General features: G+C 41.1%; 1 protein-coding gene across 12 annotated transcripts in view; it reads right to left on the minus strand.

Annotated features, from left to right (window-relative positions):
- The window catches only part of RASAL2 (RAS protein activator like 2), a 468,530-nt gene that overhangs the window by 146,622 nt on the left and 301,695 nt on the right, over window positions 1-20,213 (minus strand). Inside the window, exon 1 of one of the 12 annotated variants that reach the window (XM_077453169.1) lies at window positions 4,219-4,626. The exons of the other annotated variants lie outside the window; for them this stretch is intronic. Coding sequence (XP_077309295.1) covers window positions 4,219-4,297 — 79 coding nt within the window. The 5' untranslated portion in view covers window positions 4,298-4,626. Of the gene's footprint in view, window positions 1-4,218; window positions 4,627-20,213 lie in introns of those variants that run through there. 12 annotated transcript variants of the gene reach the window in all.

Genomic DNA, 20,213 nt, shown 5'->3' on the forward strand with positions numbered 1-20,213 from the left:
TGCTTTCAACGTGATTTCTCAACAAAATAAAGCATGGAGACATGGATGGATGGGGGAGTTTGGCTTGAACATTAAAAATAGTGTTTTTGGTTTGTGGTGAAAATTTGCTTTAAGCTGCCAGAGTGAAGAATCCATAAATGGTTGGCAGGATAAGCGGCTATAAATATATATCTGTACAATAAGTGCAAAAAATACCAGTTGATCCTGCCAGAAATCTTGTAAGCACTTCCTGTACTCTCTGCCTTTGCTGATGATTGTTAGCATTGTTTCCACCTATCTTCGTGGACTACATAATAGCTCCCCACTATGTAATGGGGGGAGAGGGGAAGGTGTTCTTCAGTCCTTTGTGAGGGCGACAACGCTGCTCCTACTTACAGTACTGGTACAGTGAGTGAAAGTTTTACCCTTTAGGTATAGATATGCTTTAAAGGGCCACTACAACCCTAAACTGATGAATTACTATTCACGGTATGCAACATTTTTGGATCTTTCCAATATAGCTCATCTCAGCTGCCATTGTAGGCAAAATGAGACAGCGAGATGACAGGCAGTGTGTTTCTATGGGATTAGACAGAATGTCAGCTGTGTGTTAGAAAATACTGTTCCCTGCAGTGCCACATTTGGTCTAAACACCACCTGTTCTCATAATCTCTTTTACTTAAACCAGTTTATGAAAATTACGTTTAATTAATGCGTGCATGTGACAGAAGGATCCTTATTGTGTATACAGCATTACGCCTGGTGACACGTGGAAGTCCTAACTGGTCAATTTAAAGAGCAGCGTGGCTAGGAAAGAGAATGATCTGTACTGCCATTGGTATCCAATGATATTACAGCTGACATTTTTCAGGTTCTAAATAGAGGATCAGACAGACATCTGATTGGATTCTACAGAGAACACAATGTTTTTTTAATGGCAAGAACCTGATAAAATAGAGTTTTTTTTCTTGAAACCTTATTGTTAAATGTATTGTTTGTGTGTATGAAAAATCAAATTCCTTAAAAACACACATTCAGATTTTCCATGTATTATATTTTTGAGGGCAGGCTTGGAAGTTCCCATAGATATAAGTGATGTCCTATCAATTTATTGCACTAAGGTCTCGCTTCTTGATAGCCACAATGGCCATCTGAGCCCTTTGTTAGAGTGAGAAAGTACTAAAAAGCCATAATATATACTTTCCTTAGCAGAAACCACAATGTCTACCTTTAGACACAAGTCCAATGTCCTTGCATCTAATCGAATCAAATTCTGTAAAGCTGGGCAGAATTTCAATGTGTATGGCTCTCCCTGTTCGACAAAATTCAATCTCTTCTGTCAAAGGGACATGCTAGAAAACTTAATCGGCTTCAGCAGCAGAAGCCACTGTCGGAATACAATGTTCTGGGGGATTTTTTCATCTACCTGGCTTGTATGGATGGGGACTGTCTATGGCAAGCCTAAATGGCGGTTATATCGTTTTAAAGTAGCCTAAAGTCTGGTACACACTATAGGTCTTTTTCTGTTCAACCCAGCGGGTTGAATGAAAAAAAAAAAAAAACAGTCAGCTCTGGTCAGAGTCGCTGTACTAACTATGCAAAATATAGTGATCTCCCCCTGCCGAGCTGTTGTGTGCTTTACACTCCGATAGGCGCTCTCTGCCATTGGCTGACAGCACTGATTGGGAGTCGGTCGGCTACTAGTCTTCCAGCATGCTCATCGGACAGACAGACATACTCTCGAGCCGAATATTTGCCTTTTTTTTTTTTTAACCGGCCATTGTCTCCCGAAATTCGGGCCACGTGTACCCGGCTTTAAAGTGAAATTGTAAGGGCAGTAGTATAGTAACTGCCATTGCAGTCCTTCTCACCCTTGCTTCTAAACTTGGCAAGTCACTGGCCCTGAACAAACGCAAAGCTAGTAAAATGTAGGGATATATCTCATACACATACCTGTTCCAGGCTACCTATTCACTAGAGAGTAAACAAAGGATGAGGATGACAATCACATAGTTTGCGCATGAAGCTGTACAACAAAGTGTGGGAGTATTTCCACAACTGGGATAAACAGCTGTAGCGTATAGCTGCCCAAAGTAATTAATGGCTGTACACTAGTTGTATGTGGGTATACTTTGTACTTGTGTACACATGGACAAGAGTGTAAGGCCCACCCTACCTGCTTTCAAAACTCAGCCGGTTCAGCAGGAACTGGCTGAGATTTGAACCGTTAATGGGCAGGCTGAATGTAACAAGTTGATCAATCAATTCGGGTAAAACCAGCCTGCCGGATTCTCTTGAGATTATCTCTAGCAACTGCTATAGCAGCCACCAAACAGCGTCTTCTCCCGGCAGGGACGGCTTTCCCCCCTTCCGGCAGAACACAGTTATTGAGTTTCCTGTTACCATTGTGTGTTGATGGGGGGATTGTGTGAACTGCTTTCCTGCAACCTGTGGTTGCTGGAAAGAAATTTGCACCATGTATGGCCTGCCCACTGGATGCAGACTGTGTGTGTCCAGAGTTTTATGCCCGTGTGGGTGTGTACAGAACTGCAACGTATAGCCGCATTCATTACTATGCAGGAAAGTTGACTCCCAAATTCCGATAATGGCAGGTTTACTTTAAAAGATAAGTGCACTTTACAGGAAAGTGCACTTATCCTTTAAGTGAGATAATGTATGGAACTGCAGCACACAGCAAGCTAAGGCTGGAATAACAGAACAAGTTCCCTAATTACTACTGCCTACAGAACAGCAATATCTAGACATCACATTAGCGTAAAGCGTAGAAAACTACAATGTCCAATGAATTACAGTAAATTAAGCTTTAGGAGAACAAGTCACACCGGAATGGAGCAAGAATCGGAATACTCAACCTTAGATTATATAACCTTACTTATTAATGATTTCGATTTGCTTTCCTATTGAGGTTTAGTTTGGTATTGAGTGTGACCCTTCAGCTTGACAACCAAGGGTCAGAATTCACTTAAAGTTTGCCAGTTACTGCCCTGTCAGTTGCCACACATCATATACTATATTTTAGTTTCCAAGAGTTCATAGCATAGTCAAATAACAGAATTAGGTAGCCAATAAAGTTCCATGTTATCCGGTACCACAAATAACACTCAAGAAGCACCCCTGACTCTCAAGCATAAGAAGATTGTGGATGTGGGTGAGGAGTGATTCGAAAGTCCTGGAAATTCAATCCAGTAGAAGAATAATCACTTCATAAGTGTATAACACAACATCTAACCTGTTTCAGGGGACTGTGGCAACAACCTTCGTCAGGGCTTTAGTAGTGACATTACAGAACACCATTATCATATTAGCACATGGCCAACATATCTAACACTACCAAAGCCCTGAAATGCATTGGCTATGTCTTATGTCATGCTCATTATTCTTCAACCCACTGGAGTTTTCTAGGCTTTTTATGCATGGTGTTCCTCACCTTGTGCCACAATCATCACATGCTTGAAGTTACCCATTCAGGACCAGTCTTGAGCCAAGCTGCCAAATATGCACTCACCAATGACAAGGGATGAGGGACATCTCACCTATACACTACATAGCGCTCAAGCATAAGAATCAGAGTTAGAAAAAGTAGCGAAAAGAAAAATAAGTGCCAAAATAAACTTCTTAATTAAAAGATTAGGAGTTAAGAATTCATTCTCACATATATATGGTTGATTCAAGAAGTTGATGTAATAATAACTGCTCATGAACATACGAGTTCGAAGTTGAAGGGTTAAGAGAAGATAAACATTAGCAGCATGGATTGCAAGACAAGCGGAGACCTCTAGCTCCTCAGGAGCTTCCGGGTGGTAGATCCCCAACCCTCAAGTAGCTTTTTTTTAGCAAATCAGTATGTCTGATAGCATTAAACACGTTTACACATGATATAGCAGTTACTAGTATATTCCCCCCATCCAACACAGATTCAATACATATTTATAAAGAATAATTGACCCATTTGACACCAAAAGACAATTTTTACTGCTAAGACCTAACATAAGCATACATAAATATTATTGCATTTATTACTAAATTAAAAAAGAAAAAAAAAAGAAAAAACACCCATAAACACAGAGTGAAAAAAAAAACAAAAAACAAAAAAAAACTGTCTGAAGTCTCCAAAGCACATGCAAATCTGTACCACCACCACACCATAAAGACACATTAAGAGACATATAACACAAGAGAAAATAAAGTGCAACCAATGCTTCAGTTCGGAGACCCTACCGAAAAATGACAGAAGACTCCTCTCCTCTTCAGTGCTGCTGTCCAGCCACTCTCCATCGCCAGGAGAGAGAAAACTCATGTTTGCAGCTGAAAACTTCACCACGTGGTGCACAGTCCTATACTCCTGACCTCAGAATGGTCAGGACAGTCCGGCTCTTTAGAACAGATGAAAAAGAGCTGTATTGTAATGCAAAGTCTATGGATCTCACTGCATTCCAGCTAGATCAATAGAGCTAGGCCTGGTTTAAAAGCTCTGTGATGCAGAAAAGATTGAAGGCACATCAGGGGGTAAATGGGCTTGCGAATGAGGCGAGGCCGCGGATTTTTTTTCTTCTTCTTATCCAACCAGAATACGCCAGCGTAAATGAATGGAAATACACTTTTGTGAACTCAAGGAGTATACTGATAAATGTTCCCATTCATCAAGCTTTAAAATGCTGGGTCAACCAATTCCTTGCAAGTGCTACCAGCTGCCACCAGCAGCAACATCAGCAGCACAATCCTCCTTGTGCAGCCTGTAATGGACTGGAGCATCCTCCCTAGTAAGGCTCCTTCCCCTTCTACACAGGCAGGTTCATCAATCTCTGATTAGGAAGCACTAGATGATCTTTTCCTCCCTCCTTTTTCCCAAGCCTGATTTCCACCCCCTTGCAGCCCCTACCTAGCGTGTGATGGCTGCATTGATCGGCAATAATGGAATAGGCAGTTAAGTGCCAAAAGCGACATTATGGGCTATTCCAGGACTCTCTCATCAGAAGGAAAATAAACTGTACTGGTTGAATGCCCAGCCTGGCTTCCGGTCCTTATGCCCAGTGGGAGTAGTAGGCAGGGGGGTGCTAGTGAGGGAGGATATACACAGTCCTCTGCTCAGCTTCTTCTGCACAGTGCTGGAGCTAAACAGGGACCAGAAACCTATTTCTGTTGTGTTATAACAGCCCAGCCTCTTTCTTTCCAGATGAGAACACTTCTTAACTTCACCGAGGAGATGACAATGTATGCCTGGCACAGATCCCTGTAATGCAGTAGCAAGTGTTTAGAGAGAGCAATACTTGGTTTGAAGAAAACAGATTGTTACAATGCTCAGTAAGAATTTAAGAGTATAAAAACTGCCAAAAAATGACATAAAATATTTCCTTTACAAGCCTAATATAAAATGTGCACGTCCATTAAAAAAAATTATTTTATACTGAGTAACAAAATGGCACATGTGAGATGATGCAAAGAGAGGAAATGAAAATTGTAATTGTGTTTATAGCTTAGATCAGTGGTTGCCAACAACTGACGGTCCACGAGACAATTTAGATGCTCCCCATGGGTTCTGCCCAGGGATGTATACCTCCCAATGTTATTTCCATTGTTGTCCAGTGTGATCCAGCGGCAGGGGGGCAGGGAGTGAGAGCATTGTGTGTAGAAGGCATGTAAAACTCATGTTAGTGGTCCACGGGATTCAAAATTGTAAGTTTAGTGGTCCGTGAAGTCCGAAAGGTCTGGTCTAGATGACTGTGTAGGGATTCAAAGGCATGTCATTTAAAGTTGGCACTGCCAAGGATATTGCACCTCATTAGCAGCAGTGCCAGCTTGCATCAAACATACAGCTTTTGTGGGGAGACATACAGACTTGGGGAACAAGGCGGCTCACACCAATACATGAACAGAGGAAGCACAACTTTAAACCATGAGCCTATAAGCTCTGACACCATCATGGGAAAATAACAGATCAGTGGAGGGAACAAAACTAAAGGAGAGATTGGCACAAACAGGGAGATTTGCATTGGCTTGCTGGCATTGGACCACTAGTGGTGACACATGATAGTAAACAAAAGGTAGTGTAATGAAAAGACGCAACACCGGGGCCCGCACTTATGTTAGGCTTCCATCAGCCTGCAGAAAGGGCCGAAAACTGTACACTGGTAAGACAGAAGTCTGCCAAGGGGGAAAGTATTCAGTACTTGTTTACATAACTTTTATGACTGCCAGATAGCTGGGAAACAGTGTTTATGACACGAAACAGTACTTTTTTTATTCATTTTTTTATTACACCCAACGATATTTTAGAGAAGCATTTTAGAGCCTAGACCTCATGCACACAGGCATATGAATTTATGCTCAAAATTAGCTGCATTTTTTTCTGGCAGAATAAATCTCTCTTAGTACACACATTTATGGAGTATAAATGAATTATATTGGGCAGATTATTACTAAACTCCACTCAGAACACATCTGATGTGTTTTTATTTTTCTGCCTGTAAATGTTCCACTTTAAATACACCTGTAGATGCCTATGTGTGCACGGTCACATAGGCTATTGTAGAGATGAGTTTACAGGCAAGAAAACAATAAAAAACAAAAAAAAACACACTACAGCTGGAACGTCTGCATAAGTGGCTTTTTTTTTTTTTTTTTTTTTTTAAAGCCCCGTGTGTATGATCCCATAAGCATTTTTACTGCCCCCCTTTAAGCTGCAATAGGCATTGGATGGGGGAGTTTACAGGCTGCACTCTCAAAGCTTTGCACCCATGGCAAAATCCACCAGACATGTAGCATTCGGCATCTCAGTTGTGGCGTGTTTGTCTGCAAAAATGGGGTTAAAACAGGTGGCAAGGAGGCGTTGCATCTTTTTCCTCCCTTTGAAGTGCAATTCGACCACGAACCGAGCTTCATAGAAGATGCCGATTTTAGACGCATGTCTAACTCTCTCCTTAAAGTAGTGTTTTATTCAAGTTGGACTATGCTTGCTGCGAGAGGAGCGCACAGCTCTCGCTTCAAAACATTAACACATTGGTAACATTTTTTGGTATTAAAGGAAGGTATTTTTGTTTTTTGTTTTTACCTGGAAAAGGGTTTATACTTATCTTCTCTGCCCATGGATATTGCACAGAGCGGCCTTCACCTCCTCTTCATGGGTCCCCCTGCTGTTGCTGACAGTTCCCCCTGTACTGTTTAAGCTGTGCTGTGGGGTCCATGTGTGGGTGCGCTTCCAGGCTCCCGCTACTGGCAATCACAGCCAGTGATGAGGAAACCGGGATTACAAACCTCTCAATTTGTCCCGTTTACCGTTATAATTTGAAGTAAAAGAAAATCCCAAATTTTGAGTTGTCACCAAAATAGTAAAAGAGGAGAATTTTCCAACGGGGACACTTGTTTTGGTGACATCTTGGGATTCCCTCACTGTAGGGCTTTCCTCTAACTTCCTGTTTGGATATGGGACAGGAAGTGAAGGGAAATCTCCCCAATGGGACACAAATGGCAAAAAACTGACAGGGGTTACCTTCCTTTCCCTCTCTGAAATGGCATGTCATTTACAAATAGGCCCATCAGGTTCCTGAAGAAAATAACATTTCCAACACAGCAAACACCACTATAGCCCAATATTCTCCAAACCACAAAGTCATCATAAATATAGGACACCCCAAACTGACAATATTAAATCAGTTCCAGAACATGTTAAAAAATAATAAAAATTAAAAAACTATAAAAAAAACTTGAAAAATCAGTGGAAAAACAATGAAATATCTGTAATTATATGGAAAATATCAATCTTAAAAGTGCCGCCTCAGCGACGATGACAACACTACCATAATCCCTTTCTAGATGGGTGGGACTGTGCCTCTACATTAAGCTTTCATGTTTTCTCAACATAACATCAGTCAAAGCACATTAGCGCTTGGCAAGACTTTGATGGATATTGGCAGATGAAGTGTCACTGGTCACACAATCTGGTTTGCCTCTCATCAACTGAACCTGCAAGAGAAATGACATCTTCCAGGGGCTAGTGTGATGTCATCCTTCTTCAGCTCTATGTAGCACTTCTAATTTCTTCTAGCTGGCTGGAATTTTAAATCAGGCACATGTTTTCTCTTAACAAGTCAACTGTTTTGTGAAATTCGATAAACTGTGCACACAGAAACCAAGATTTGAATTTGTTTCAAGATGCAACTTAAATGAACCTAGGAGATCAACCATTTAAATATTGTGAGGCATCAGGCAATAGTAGGCAGAACAATGGATATGTGGTTTGGCAGCACCGTGGCTAAGTGGTTAGTACTTCTGCCTAACAGCACTAAGGTCACCGTTGGTTTGAATCCCAACCATGGAACAATCTTCTTGGAGTTTGCATGTTCTCCCTGTGCCTGGGTGGGTTTCCTCTGGGTACCCTGGTTTGCTCCCACACTCCAAAGACATGCTGGCAGGTTAAGTGCTTCCTGTCTAAATTGTCCCTAGAATGAGTATATATGAATGTGAGTTAGGAACCTTAGACTGTAAGCTCCTTGAGGGCAGGGACTGAGGTGACGTTACAATATACACTAGATTACCAAAAGTATTGGGACACCTGCCTTTACACACACATTAACTTTAATGGCATCCCAGTCTTAGTCCGTAGGGTTTAATATTGAGTTGGCCCACCCTTTGCAGCTATAACAGCGTCAACTCTTCCGATGTTGGATAGGAAGGCCTGGCTCGCAGTCTCTAATTCATCACAAAGGTGTTCTATTGGGTTGAGGTGCAGGCCAGTCAAGTTCCACCACACCAAACTTGCTCATTCATGTCTTTATGGACCTTGCTTTGTGCACTGGTGTGCAGTCATGTTGGAACAGGATGGGGCCATCCCCAAAGTTGAAATGTCTTTGTATTCTGACGCCTTAAGAGTTCCCATCACTGAAATTAAGGGGCCAAGCCCAACCCCTGAAACACAACTTCACACCATAATCCCTCCTCCACCAAATCATTTGAACCAGTGCATAAAGCAAGGTCCATAAATACATGGATAAATGCGTTTGGGTGGAGGAATTTGACTGCCCTGACCTCAACCCGATACAACACATTTGGGATGAATTCAAGCAGAGACTGCGAGCCAGGCCTTCTCACACTCCTAAACCTTGTGGACAGCCTTCCCAGAAGAATTTTAGAGGTTATAGTTGAAAAAGGTGGGCCAACTGATAATTGAACCCTATGGACTAAGACTGGGAAAAAATTTCTTGAAATTAGCCATAAAATAGATGGATTTGACCAGTCGACATGATTTTGGCTGCATCCTTCAATAACATCTATGCCTTTAAACATCAACAGACTGGGCCAACCCATCTCAATGGGAATAAAAATTGGCTGTGTGGGATTTTTATGGAAAATAGGCATGCCTTTCTGAAGACGAGGCTTCTACCACCTGACTATTGTCTAGCTTCACAATGGTAAGGCCCCTTTCACACTACCGTGACTTCAAAGTCGCACGATTTCGCCACAATTTCAGGGAATACCTGTGTAAGCTCGAGGTCTATGGACATCAACTCGCATCAAAGCCGGACCAAAGTAGTACAGGGACTACTTTGAAGTCACACATATATGAATGGTACTCATTGGAAAGCATGGGGTATGACTTGTCCTGCAACTTTGCAGTCCCAAGTCGCAGGAGTGTGAAAGGGGCCGAAAAGGTTTCGCCCTACTGCTAAATCCATCCAAACAACTCTCACTGCGAGCCTCTTTAGGTGGGGTGTGACAATTCACTACAAAGACAGACTTAGAAATATCGAGATGTAAAACATATTTTATTTAAATATATTTGTCAGGAGTGGTTCTTTAAATAAGATGTAATATTGTGTCTCCACATAATCAACCCAAACGTATCAGCAAACCTTACATGAAAAGTCCATTACATCTGTTCTTTTCCATACAATATATCCTATTCACAACTTCTGCCGGTAATTGTAAGGTTTTTCAACACAACACAATGTACAACAAGCACTCAGTCTACATAAGCATTAGATGTCCATTTATTATGGAAAAAAAAAAACGATTTGACAATTTTAATGTATGCAGCTTCACCACGATCGATTCATTTCCAAGGGATGGAAGCTAGTAAATGAAACTCAAAGCAATTTTTTTCATTCTGCCCATTTGGAGTATTTAACCCTTCCCTTTGCAAGTCAATCACTTTAAAATTCAAGTAATTTGGAATGTGCCTGGCAGATGTTGGGACAAAAGTACAGGCTATAATAGCCGAGTTGACTAGCAATAAACAAATAAGCTGAACCAAAAAGATAACGAGTTAATACAATCACCAAAAATTAACCAGTCATAACTTTGTATTTTATTTTCATGCAAAAGAGAAGTCAACATATGGCAAGGACGGATACCATAGAACGTTTTTATGTCTGAGAATATCCCCTCCACTATGCCATGCTGGCAGTGCAGCTATGCCCTCTTTGACACTTAGTATGAGCATAACCATGCAATGTAAAGGTATTTTTTTTAAATGCACGTTCAGGTGCACCCATTAAATCCATAGGGTCAAAAAACACGCAATTCTGCCGCAAATAAAGATCATGTACTTTTTGAGATTTGGGCGACAAGTAAAACTGTCAGGTGTGAACAGGTCCACTGAGAATAATGGCATTATTGTTACTTTACTGTAATGGTGTCGCGCAACAATACACTCAGGTGTCAATGCAGGCTTAGGTAGCAGATATTGGTACATGCTGGGATGAAAAAGGGAGTGGACACAAACTATATTTTTTATTTTTCCACATTCTTCCATGTGTGCCCACATTAAAGTGATTCTAAAGATGAGAAAAACAAAACCAAAAAAAAAAAAAACACATAATACTTATCTGCTCTGTGCAATGGTTTTGCACAGAGCAGCCCCAATCTTTTTTCCTTTTGGGTCCCCGCCAGCAGTCATGGCTCCCCCCCCCCCTGCTGAGTGCCCCCACTAACAAGCCTCTTGCTTTGGGGGGCACTCAAGCGGGCTTGCTCCTGAGCCATGCTTTGTGCGTTTATTCACATACAAAGTGCGCCTTGGCCCAGCCCCCCCCCCTCCCTTCATTGGCTCCAGGCTGTATTTGACAGTAGCAGGAGCCAATGACTCCTGCTGTTGTGTGAGCCAATGAGAAGAGAAAAAGACTTGAGAGAGCTGCTGCTCTCATGCACATCACTGGATTGAGATGGGGCTCAAGTATAATGGGGGACTGGGAGCTGCACCTAGAAGGCTTTAAAACTTAATGTATAAAATGCATTAAGGTAAAAAATAAACCTTGAGCCTTTTAGGAACCACTTTAATTATAAGAGACATGGCCTTCTATAAATATTTTTCACTAAATGGGTAGCATGCAGAAACTGGAATAAGGTTATGCTATGGTATCTGTAGGTATGCAAAGCTGGGCATTGCCCCCCCAACTAAAAAGCTAGAAGCAATTGGGCGGCACAGAGGTGTAGTGGTTAGCACTCTCGTCTAGCAGTAAAAAGGGTCGCTGGTTCGAATCCCAACCACGACACTACCTGCCTGGAGTTTGCATGTTCTCCCTGTGCCTGCGTGGGTTTCCTCCGGGTACTCCGGTTTCCCCCACACTCCAAAGACATGCAGGTAGGTTAATGGACTTCTGTCCAAAATTGGCCCTCTAACATATTCAATAGAAGTTTATTACTGCTGATCATGTGGTTGATTTACTAAAATTGGAGAGCGCAAAATCTGGTGCAACTGTGCATGGTAGCCAATCATATTCAAATTTCAGCTTGTTCTGACAAAATAAAAAACTGGAAGCCAACTGGTTTCTATGCAGAGCTGCACCAGATTTTGCACTCTCCAGTTTTAGTAAATCAACCCCAATGTAACGTTTAGTAGGACCACTAAGCGCTTCCTGGGTCAGCCTAAAAATTATCAACAAGATCCAGATTTCCACTCTTCAGGTCCAACAGGTTCCAGCATATACTGAAAGTTCCTGGCCAGCCGACACCGTTAGAACTTGTAGTTCCTCAAAAATGAAAAGGTTTGCGTGTTTGCAAGCTCTGCTGTAATTGATCACTGGAAGAACAACAAAGGAAACGCTCAGTAGAAATACCCAGCAGAACATGGGCGCAGCAAATTAAATTACCCTCTCTCACTGACCAATCAATTCTTATTACATAGTTGGGATAAAGCTGCCTCAGCAGATACAGCGGCTGCTAACTCATACCAATATGTGATTGTGCAAACAGCGATCAATGGTTTGTTGAAGGTAAGATCAAGATGACTTAAGTGATCTAACGACAGAACAGCAAGTGGAATTTTTTTCTGTGCCGAGTTTTACAGAAGAAACCCTTTGTCTTCTGAAGTATATGCTTCAGATAGAGATGTGAACACACATATGTACTATAGGAGACTGAATAAAACAATGTTAAATGAAAAATCCTAAAATCCTCAATCCTGCCTTATTAGAAGCACCACATATATAGATATATAAATATCCCTCTCTCTCCCTCTATTATATATATATATATATATATATATATATATACATACACACACACACTATATTGTCAAATGTATTTAGACAACTGCCTTTACATGAACTTTAATGGCATCCCAGTCTTAGTCCGTAGGATAGTATTGCGTTGGCCCCCCCTTTGCAGCTATAACAGCTTCAACTCTTCTGGGAAGGCTGCCCACAAGGTTTAGGAGTGTGTCTATGGGGATGCTTGACCATTCTTCCAGAAGCGCATTTGTGAGGTCAGGCACTGATGTTGGATGTGGAGGCCTGGCTCGCAGTCTTCGCTCTAATTTATTCCAAAGCAGTTCTTTCGGGTTGAAGTCAGGACCCTGTGCAGGCCAGTCAAGTTCCTCCTGTCCAAATTCGCTCATCCATGTCTTTATAGACCTGGTTTATGCACTGGTGTGCAGTGATTTTGGTACAGGAAGGGGCCATCCCCAAACTGTTCCCATAAAGTTGGGAGCTTGAAATTGTCCAAAATGTCTTGGTATGCTGACACCTTAAGAGTTCTTCACTGGAACTAAGGGGCCAAGACCAACCCCACACCATAATCCCCCGTCCACCAAATTATTTGGACCAGTGCACAAAGCAATGTCCATAAAGACATTTCCAATGAACCCTACGGACTAAAACTGGAATGCCTTTGACGTTCATGTGCTTGTAAAGGCAGTCATCCCAATACTTTTGAGATCATCTCTCTCCCCCTCTCTCTCTCTATATATATTATATATATATTTATTACACACACATTTATTATATTGCAGCTTAACAATTTTTAGATGCGATGGCTGCATTCGTTTTCTTGTTTCGACTTTCTTTTATTTATATTTATATATACATATATATATATATATATATATATATATATAATTGTTAAGCTGCAATATAATAAATGCTTGCCTTCGGGTTTAATATCGTTTCAAGAAAGGAAAATGTCTGTGAAATATAGACTATAGTTTATACTTTTTTCCTCCACTTCTTCTGAATTATATGAAGACTAGCGGTACAACAAAAAATCCTTATTATTTTTTTTTTTATTATTTCAAAATTACTACAAAAAGGCAGTAGTATAAAATCACCGCCAGACAGCACATAACCACAACCAGAATAAAAAAAAACTTAAATATTGCTCTGCAAACACGGTCTCAAATTGGGTGCTTCAACTACCATCAATGGGGTAATTTTCCATTTTTTTAAAATATGCTAAAATTGGTAATCCACGGCGGCCAACTCAATCTACACCCCAAAATGACAATGTAATGATCTGATGTGAAGGCCGATTGGTGCACAGGGAAGTAAGGGGTTACCATATCCTGTAGGGGAGAGGAAAGCACTTATATTTAATTTAGGACACAGCCGGTGTTGTCTCCTCTCATTCTTTTATGCAAGTGCAAAGTTATAAATATTCATTGTCCTGTGCTGCCGTCTGCAGAAAGGAAAGCAGTTTCTTAATATAATTGCTGTGAAAATACTGGAAATAAGCAACTATTCCAGACAGATTATTCCTTGTATTGTCATTTTTACTCTAACGAGCTGAAAAATATATGGGTAGCTCTGCGGGTTTACTGTGCTAGTCAACATTTTGCGCATGTGCTTCTTTGTATTATTATACTAATAGTAGATTTACATTTATAGCATAGGTGAGCTGGATTGACTTTTCGATGAAGAAGCTCCAACTAATAGGGAGAAAGAACACAGCGTTCTAATTAACATATGTACAGGATAGGCTACAACTATGGTGGGTCATACATGGGCCATGGTTTACAGGTGATGGGACAGAACGATAACCCAGATACTTGGAGATTAAAAGCTCACTGTACACAAATCAATATTTCAGTTTTGGGAGCTGGCTTTTCCATAATGTATTATTTAAAAAAAAAAAAAGGAAAATTTAAGGAGCTTTTATTATGGAGGAGCTTGTACAAAAGGCCATCATCAATGAGATTTGCCAGTTGAGTGGAGCTCAATGTCAATGAAGAAAAGGAAAAGGAGGATATTTTTAGTGTACGGAGATGTTAAAGAAATAAAAAAAACCCTGAAACCTTCTGTAACGGTATAAAATAGCATGTTGGTTGGTTTATTTGGTGGAGAATCTGCAGCAGAGCCCAGGTTGTGCTGATGAGACCTCTCACGGCAATCTGCAGTACTTACTAATAGATCTGCCCTGGTGTGACCTGCCTAGGAGAGCCGCATGTCCTTGAATCTATTGTCCAATGCTGCTATCTGATGATCATCACTTCTGACTCGGATGACTTTATGTGCAGTGTGTTCTTTTTCTAATGCAATTAATGAATATCAGTGGCAAGAAAAGGTTTAGCATCCTGGAAAAAAACATCATCACCCAAGGGTGTAAGGCTCCATTCACACCTCAACGTTTTGGAGGTTGAAGCTCGAAAATGCTCAGGAAGAGAAAAAAGAAAATTCAATTATTCTCCGTGGTGACACTTCACATCTCCCTCCAAAACAGCTGAAGCCTAATGTCTGAAGCTCAAAGAAGTTTTGGAGCTATTTTTGGAGCTTGAATCCGGCAGATTTGTGCATTTTTGAAGCAGCTGAAAGCAGAAACCACTTGGCAACAAATGATGTACCAGATAAGAGTTTTTTCCATTGGCCAATACAAAAACGGCAACGTTCAAGAAAACGCAGTACAAAAATGTGCAACAAAAACACCAGAAACAAAATGGTGTAAAACGACAATGCTTGGGTGTGAACGAACCCAAAAAGCTGGCTACAAATTATACAATTTTCTTGTTAAATTTCCTTTAGATTTACCTTCAACTATGTAGTGCAAAGGCCTGCCCGAGTGCAAATACATTGAAAGGTTTGACCTCATATTATATGGGTTTGGTAAATCTAATGTCGCGTACACACGATCGGAATTCCATCCAGAAAAAGACCGATGAGAGCTTTTCAACCGCGACCGTGTGTATGCTCCATCGGAATTTAGCTGTCCGAATTTCCGCCAGCCAAAAATTGACAGCATGTTCTCAATTTTCCCGACGGAAAAACTTTCTATCGATAATTCCGATCGTGTGTATGCAATTCCGACATGCCAAAAATCACGCATGCTCAAATTCAAATTCAGAAGCTATTGGCTACTGGCTATTGAACTTCCTTTTTCTAATCACGTCGTACGTGTTGTACGGCACCGCGTTATAAATGATCAGAATTTGCTGTGACCGTGTGTAGGCAAGACAGCTTGAGCTGAATTCCGTTGGGAAAACCATCAGAGCTTTTTCCGACGAGAATGCCGATCGTGTGTACGCGGCATAAAGGAAAATTGTATAAATGTGTAGCTAGCTTTATGCAGGTCATACATGGGTCGGCAAAAAAAACCGTGTGCGTTTTGTGAGCCGATGAGGCCACCATTGATTTCGAAAATTGACAAACCAAAGCTTCAATTTCGCCTCAGTTGCTACAGAAAAGAATTTTCATGGCTGGGAATCTTCTTTTCTTCTTTCGTGCGCATTGCTTTTTTGATTAGAAACAAAGAAAAGTTACGTCTGAAAAAGTCAATAGTCCATCTAGTCTGCCCTTTTTTTTGTGTGTTTTTTTCATGAAGTTTATTTTATTGTGTGACTATAGATCTAGGTTTGTCCCAAGCATGTTTGAAGCCCTTTACTGGTGACTGTCTCACTACCTCTGCTGGTATAAACTACCCTTTCAGTAAAATAATACTTTATAAGATTTGTTTTGAACGTTCCCTTCAGTTAGTTTGAGGTCATGTCCCCGCGTTCTTGATTTTGGTTATATTTCTCACACGATTCTCCCATCATTGATTAGAAAATCGTTAGTTTTTCAAAAAATTCCCAACATGCACGATCACTCAAATTCGAGGGCCACATGAAAATTGGCCATTACTACGGTCCACTAACAGGATTTCTTTTGGAATTAGACCCATGTATGGTCCGGCCTTAGTGTTAGAGGAGATGTTCAAAGCACAAGGTCATCCTAAAGCCTAGTACACATGATGAGATTATCGGCCAATTGACCGTTCGTTTTTTTTTTTTGCATACTAGTCTCCATATTGAAAATAAACATGACTGCGCAATTGTCAGTTAAAGCGACGCAGTGCCGAATGCCAAAGAGTGCTCTGGTCAGGAAGGGGGTAAAATCTTCTGGGGCTGAATCGGTTAATGGCTGTGTGTTGAGTTATTTTGAGGGGACAGAAAATTTACACTGTTATACAAGCTGTACACTCACTACTTTACATTGTAGCAAAGTGTCTTTTCTTCAGTGTTGTCACATGAAAAGTTAGAATAAATATAATATATATATTATAATAATAAAATATTTAGAAAAATGTGAGGGGTGCACTTACTTTTGGGAGATACTCTATTATTAGGGGGATTTTTTGCAACAGCTGTACGAATGCTGAGGCATTCATAAGGCTAATTTTTTTTGTGTCAGTGTGTTTAAGGCAGGATTAAATAAAAGCTTTTATATTTGGGAAAAAAAAAAAAGAAAATAAAAAGGTTACGAAAGTACAAAAATTATCTTACAACAGAAAAAAAATTAGAAAGTGATCAAATGTATTTTTGTATTGTATTTTCAGAGGAAAATTGTACTGATTAAATGAAAATCATAAGATCTGGTATCGTACAAGGAAAATTTTAGCATTTGCCCCTTCAGAAAATTTGGGGCGAAAGCTGTGTACTAGCGATCAGATTATTGTACAATGGCTTCAAATTAGGTATTTTTTGTATAATTTTCTGATGATGTGTAAGGGCCTTAAGAGGCTACACAAAAGGGAAAGGAGAATGCTTTCCTTTAGAGGCTCTTAATGGGGTTTGCATACCTCCTGTGTTTGTCATTTGATCCCCTAAGATACTGCCAAAATATCTGTACAGGTTTCCCAAAATGTTATACAGTACCTCGCAACTGTAATATTCAAAGGCTGTCCTGCAATTCACAGTCAACAAGCAGAAAAAAATATTCTATATGCGCTCATAGTCTGCCTTTATTACTGATGGGTGTTTGTTCACTTTTTGGGGCTGCTTTCACAGTTGCACCCAGTAAATGAAGAATATTTTGCAGCTTACCAATCATTAAGGCCCCTTTCACACCGGGGCGGAGCGGGCGACGGCGGTAAAACTGCGCTATTTTTAGTGCCGCATTACCGATGTTTTAGCAGCGCTATTCGCCCATTAGCGGGCGGTTTTAACCACCGGAAAAGGGTTGAAACTGCCCACAAATGGCCGCTGCAGTGGCGATTTGCCAGCGGTATAGACGCGCTGCCCCATTGATTTCCGCTCCAAAGATGCTGCTTGCAGGAGTTTAACATCTCGCAAGCGCACCGATCCAGTGTGAAAGCCCTGAGGGGTCTAAAGTGGCGGTTCACACTACAGCTATGTCACTGGACATAAATGCCATAGAAGTGAATGAGAGCCGTCTTAATGTACACTAATGAAGTCGTCCAACTTCAGAAAAGGTTCCTGTACTACTTCAAGGCGACTTCTACCCATAGATTTCAATGGAAGTCGCCTCCAAGTCAGATCTCTATCTATATGGAAGTAACTTTACAGGAAAAAGAAAATAATTTATCCAGGTACTCCCCACGTTTACCCAAGCAATCCCCTCCCTCCCACAGAGCTTTTTATTCTGTGATTGGCCACAGCCAAAGTCGTCTGTCCTGGAGGCAACTTTAAGTCGCGTTGCAAGTTGTGCAAAGTCGCGCTGAAGTCGCCTCCAAATCGCCCTGCAAAGTCGCGTTGTAAGATGGGTTGCCCCTGTGTGAACCGGTGTTCTGTTGAGAAATGCCCCCCCCAATCGAATAGTGCCCACGCATGCGCAGGATGGACCCGCACTCCAGCTGAGTTGCCGATCATAGGAGGTATCTCTCGATGGGAGATACCATTTCATGGGTACAATTGAAACCCATACAAACAAGCGGGGGGAGACCGCAGTTCTCACATTGTGCCTCGTTGTGGGGCGGGTTTACAGTGTACGGATGGTCTGATTTTGTCTGTGTTGCAGGGAGGGTTTGCTGTGTTGAACAGCCAGTTTTGCCTGTGTCAAAGGCCAGGTTCAAAACACAGACAAAACCAGCTCTTCAACACAGCCACTAGCCGCCCTCCAGCAGCAGCGATGCACAATCTGAGAACTACGGTCTCCTCCCGCTGTTTATATAGATTTAAATTGTGCCTTTGAAATGGTATCTCCCATCGATAGATACCTCCTACGATGTGCGCACGTGCAATGGTTAGGTCAGCGCAGCTGAACGGCTAATCAGCTGTTGTGCGGTTTCGTACGGTGCATGCGCAGTACATCCCGGGCACTTCTCAACAGAACACCGAATTCTAAAGTCTTGTTTGAAAAAAAAAAAAAAAAAAACATGTTATACCTACATTCTTAGATTGATTAGCAGATTTAGATACACCAACAAGTTGAAGCCAAAATACAGCTCAAACTTCAAAAGCAATTTACAGCGACAGCTTGTTTTCCTTATGGCATAAAGGTTTTACATAAATAAAAGCTGATCAATGTAAGCAACCCTGTCAGTGGTAAATGGTTTTTTCTCACTCCTCATCCCTGCTACATCTGCAAGAGAGCTTGTTCTTTTGACTAAATCATCATGTGAAAAAATAGAAGGCAAGCCTAAAAAGAAAAACAAATGCAGCCATCACATTTAGGGATTGGTAAACTGCAATATAATAAAGGCTTGCTTTTGGGTGTAATACTGCTATAATAAAAACATTTTGCTTTTTTTGGGGAGGGCCTTTTCACATGGAGTGGGCTCCATCCATTCAGCAGAGAATCTGTGAGCAGATCCCCTGCTGAGTGGAGCTGAACGACACAGAAGTCAAATCCGTGCCTGTTCAGTTTCTGCAAAGCAGACACAGGCGGCGCCTATTTGTCACGATGTGGAGGAGGAGATGGGCTAAACGGAAGCATGCATGTACAGTGTTGAAATATAACATGAAATTGTAACGTGAGCTGAAAAAGTCCCAATAGTTGTGATACTCCGCAGCAAACTGAAGGAACGGTGGTGAAGGAAAAGATGTTCCTGTGTCAGTGGTGTCACTGAAAGGAAAAACGTCCCCCTTCTGACAAGAATGGCTAAGCAGTCATTCCTGTCATTGAGATGCCAGAGATCGGAGTGGCTGAAGCACCCAGCCTGCCCCCTACCTCCTATCAACACTGCGCCAAGGGCACGTGTCCCTTCTGCCCACCCTTTTTCCTGACCCTGATCCTTCCCCCATGCTATTGAATACTGGAAAAAATATTTGGCTGCATCTTTGCTCCACTCACCCAAGGATGTCCATTGGATGAATGCCTTATAAAGCTCCTAAATAAATATCAGTGTCTCAAACAAAATTATAGTTGATTTTTAATTTTTTTTTTTCATATTCTCCGTTTTTTAAGGCTTTTTTTATGTGCAAAATTTACTTAACAAAATAAATATATAAATTGCCATCTGAAATATAAACTTTTAAAAAAAAGGGTATCTCGTTTGTAAAAATCGGCAATGCCTATGGGAACCAATCTTTCTCTTCATGAAGAATGAATGAAAAAAAAAAAAAGGAAAGGAAGTGAAAAAACAAAATACCAACGCAAACCAATTGGTATCAGCTACACGGATGATGTCTATATGGTAGGAAACGTTTTAAGCAATACACAAATCTATCAGAAGTGACGGCTGAAAGTCTTTTAAAGCATTGCTGTGACGTGACTAGACATTACGTAAAATAAGTCTCTAAGAAATTTGTCCCTGAAGCAATTACAAGGACTCCTTCTCACTTCCAAATTGTTGTGAAG

This window comes from Lithobates pipiens, unplaced genomic scaffold, assembly GCF_037356315.1.
Source record: "Lithobates pipiens isolate NorthernLeopardFrog02 unplaced genomic scaffold, aLitPip1_a1.2 Scaffold_23, whole genome shotgun sequence".
NCBI classification, from domain to species: Eukaryota; Metazoa; Chordata; class Amphibia; order Anura; family Ranidae; genus Lithobates; species Lithobates pipiens.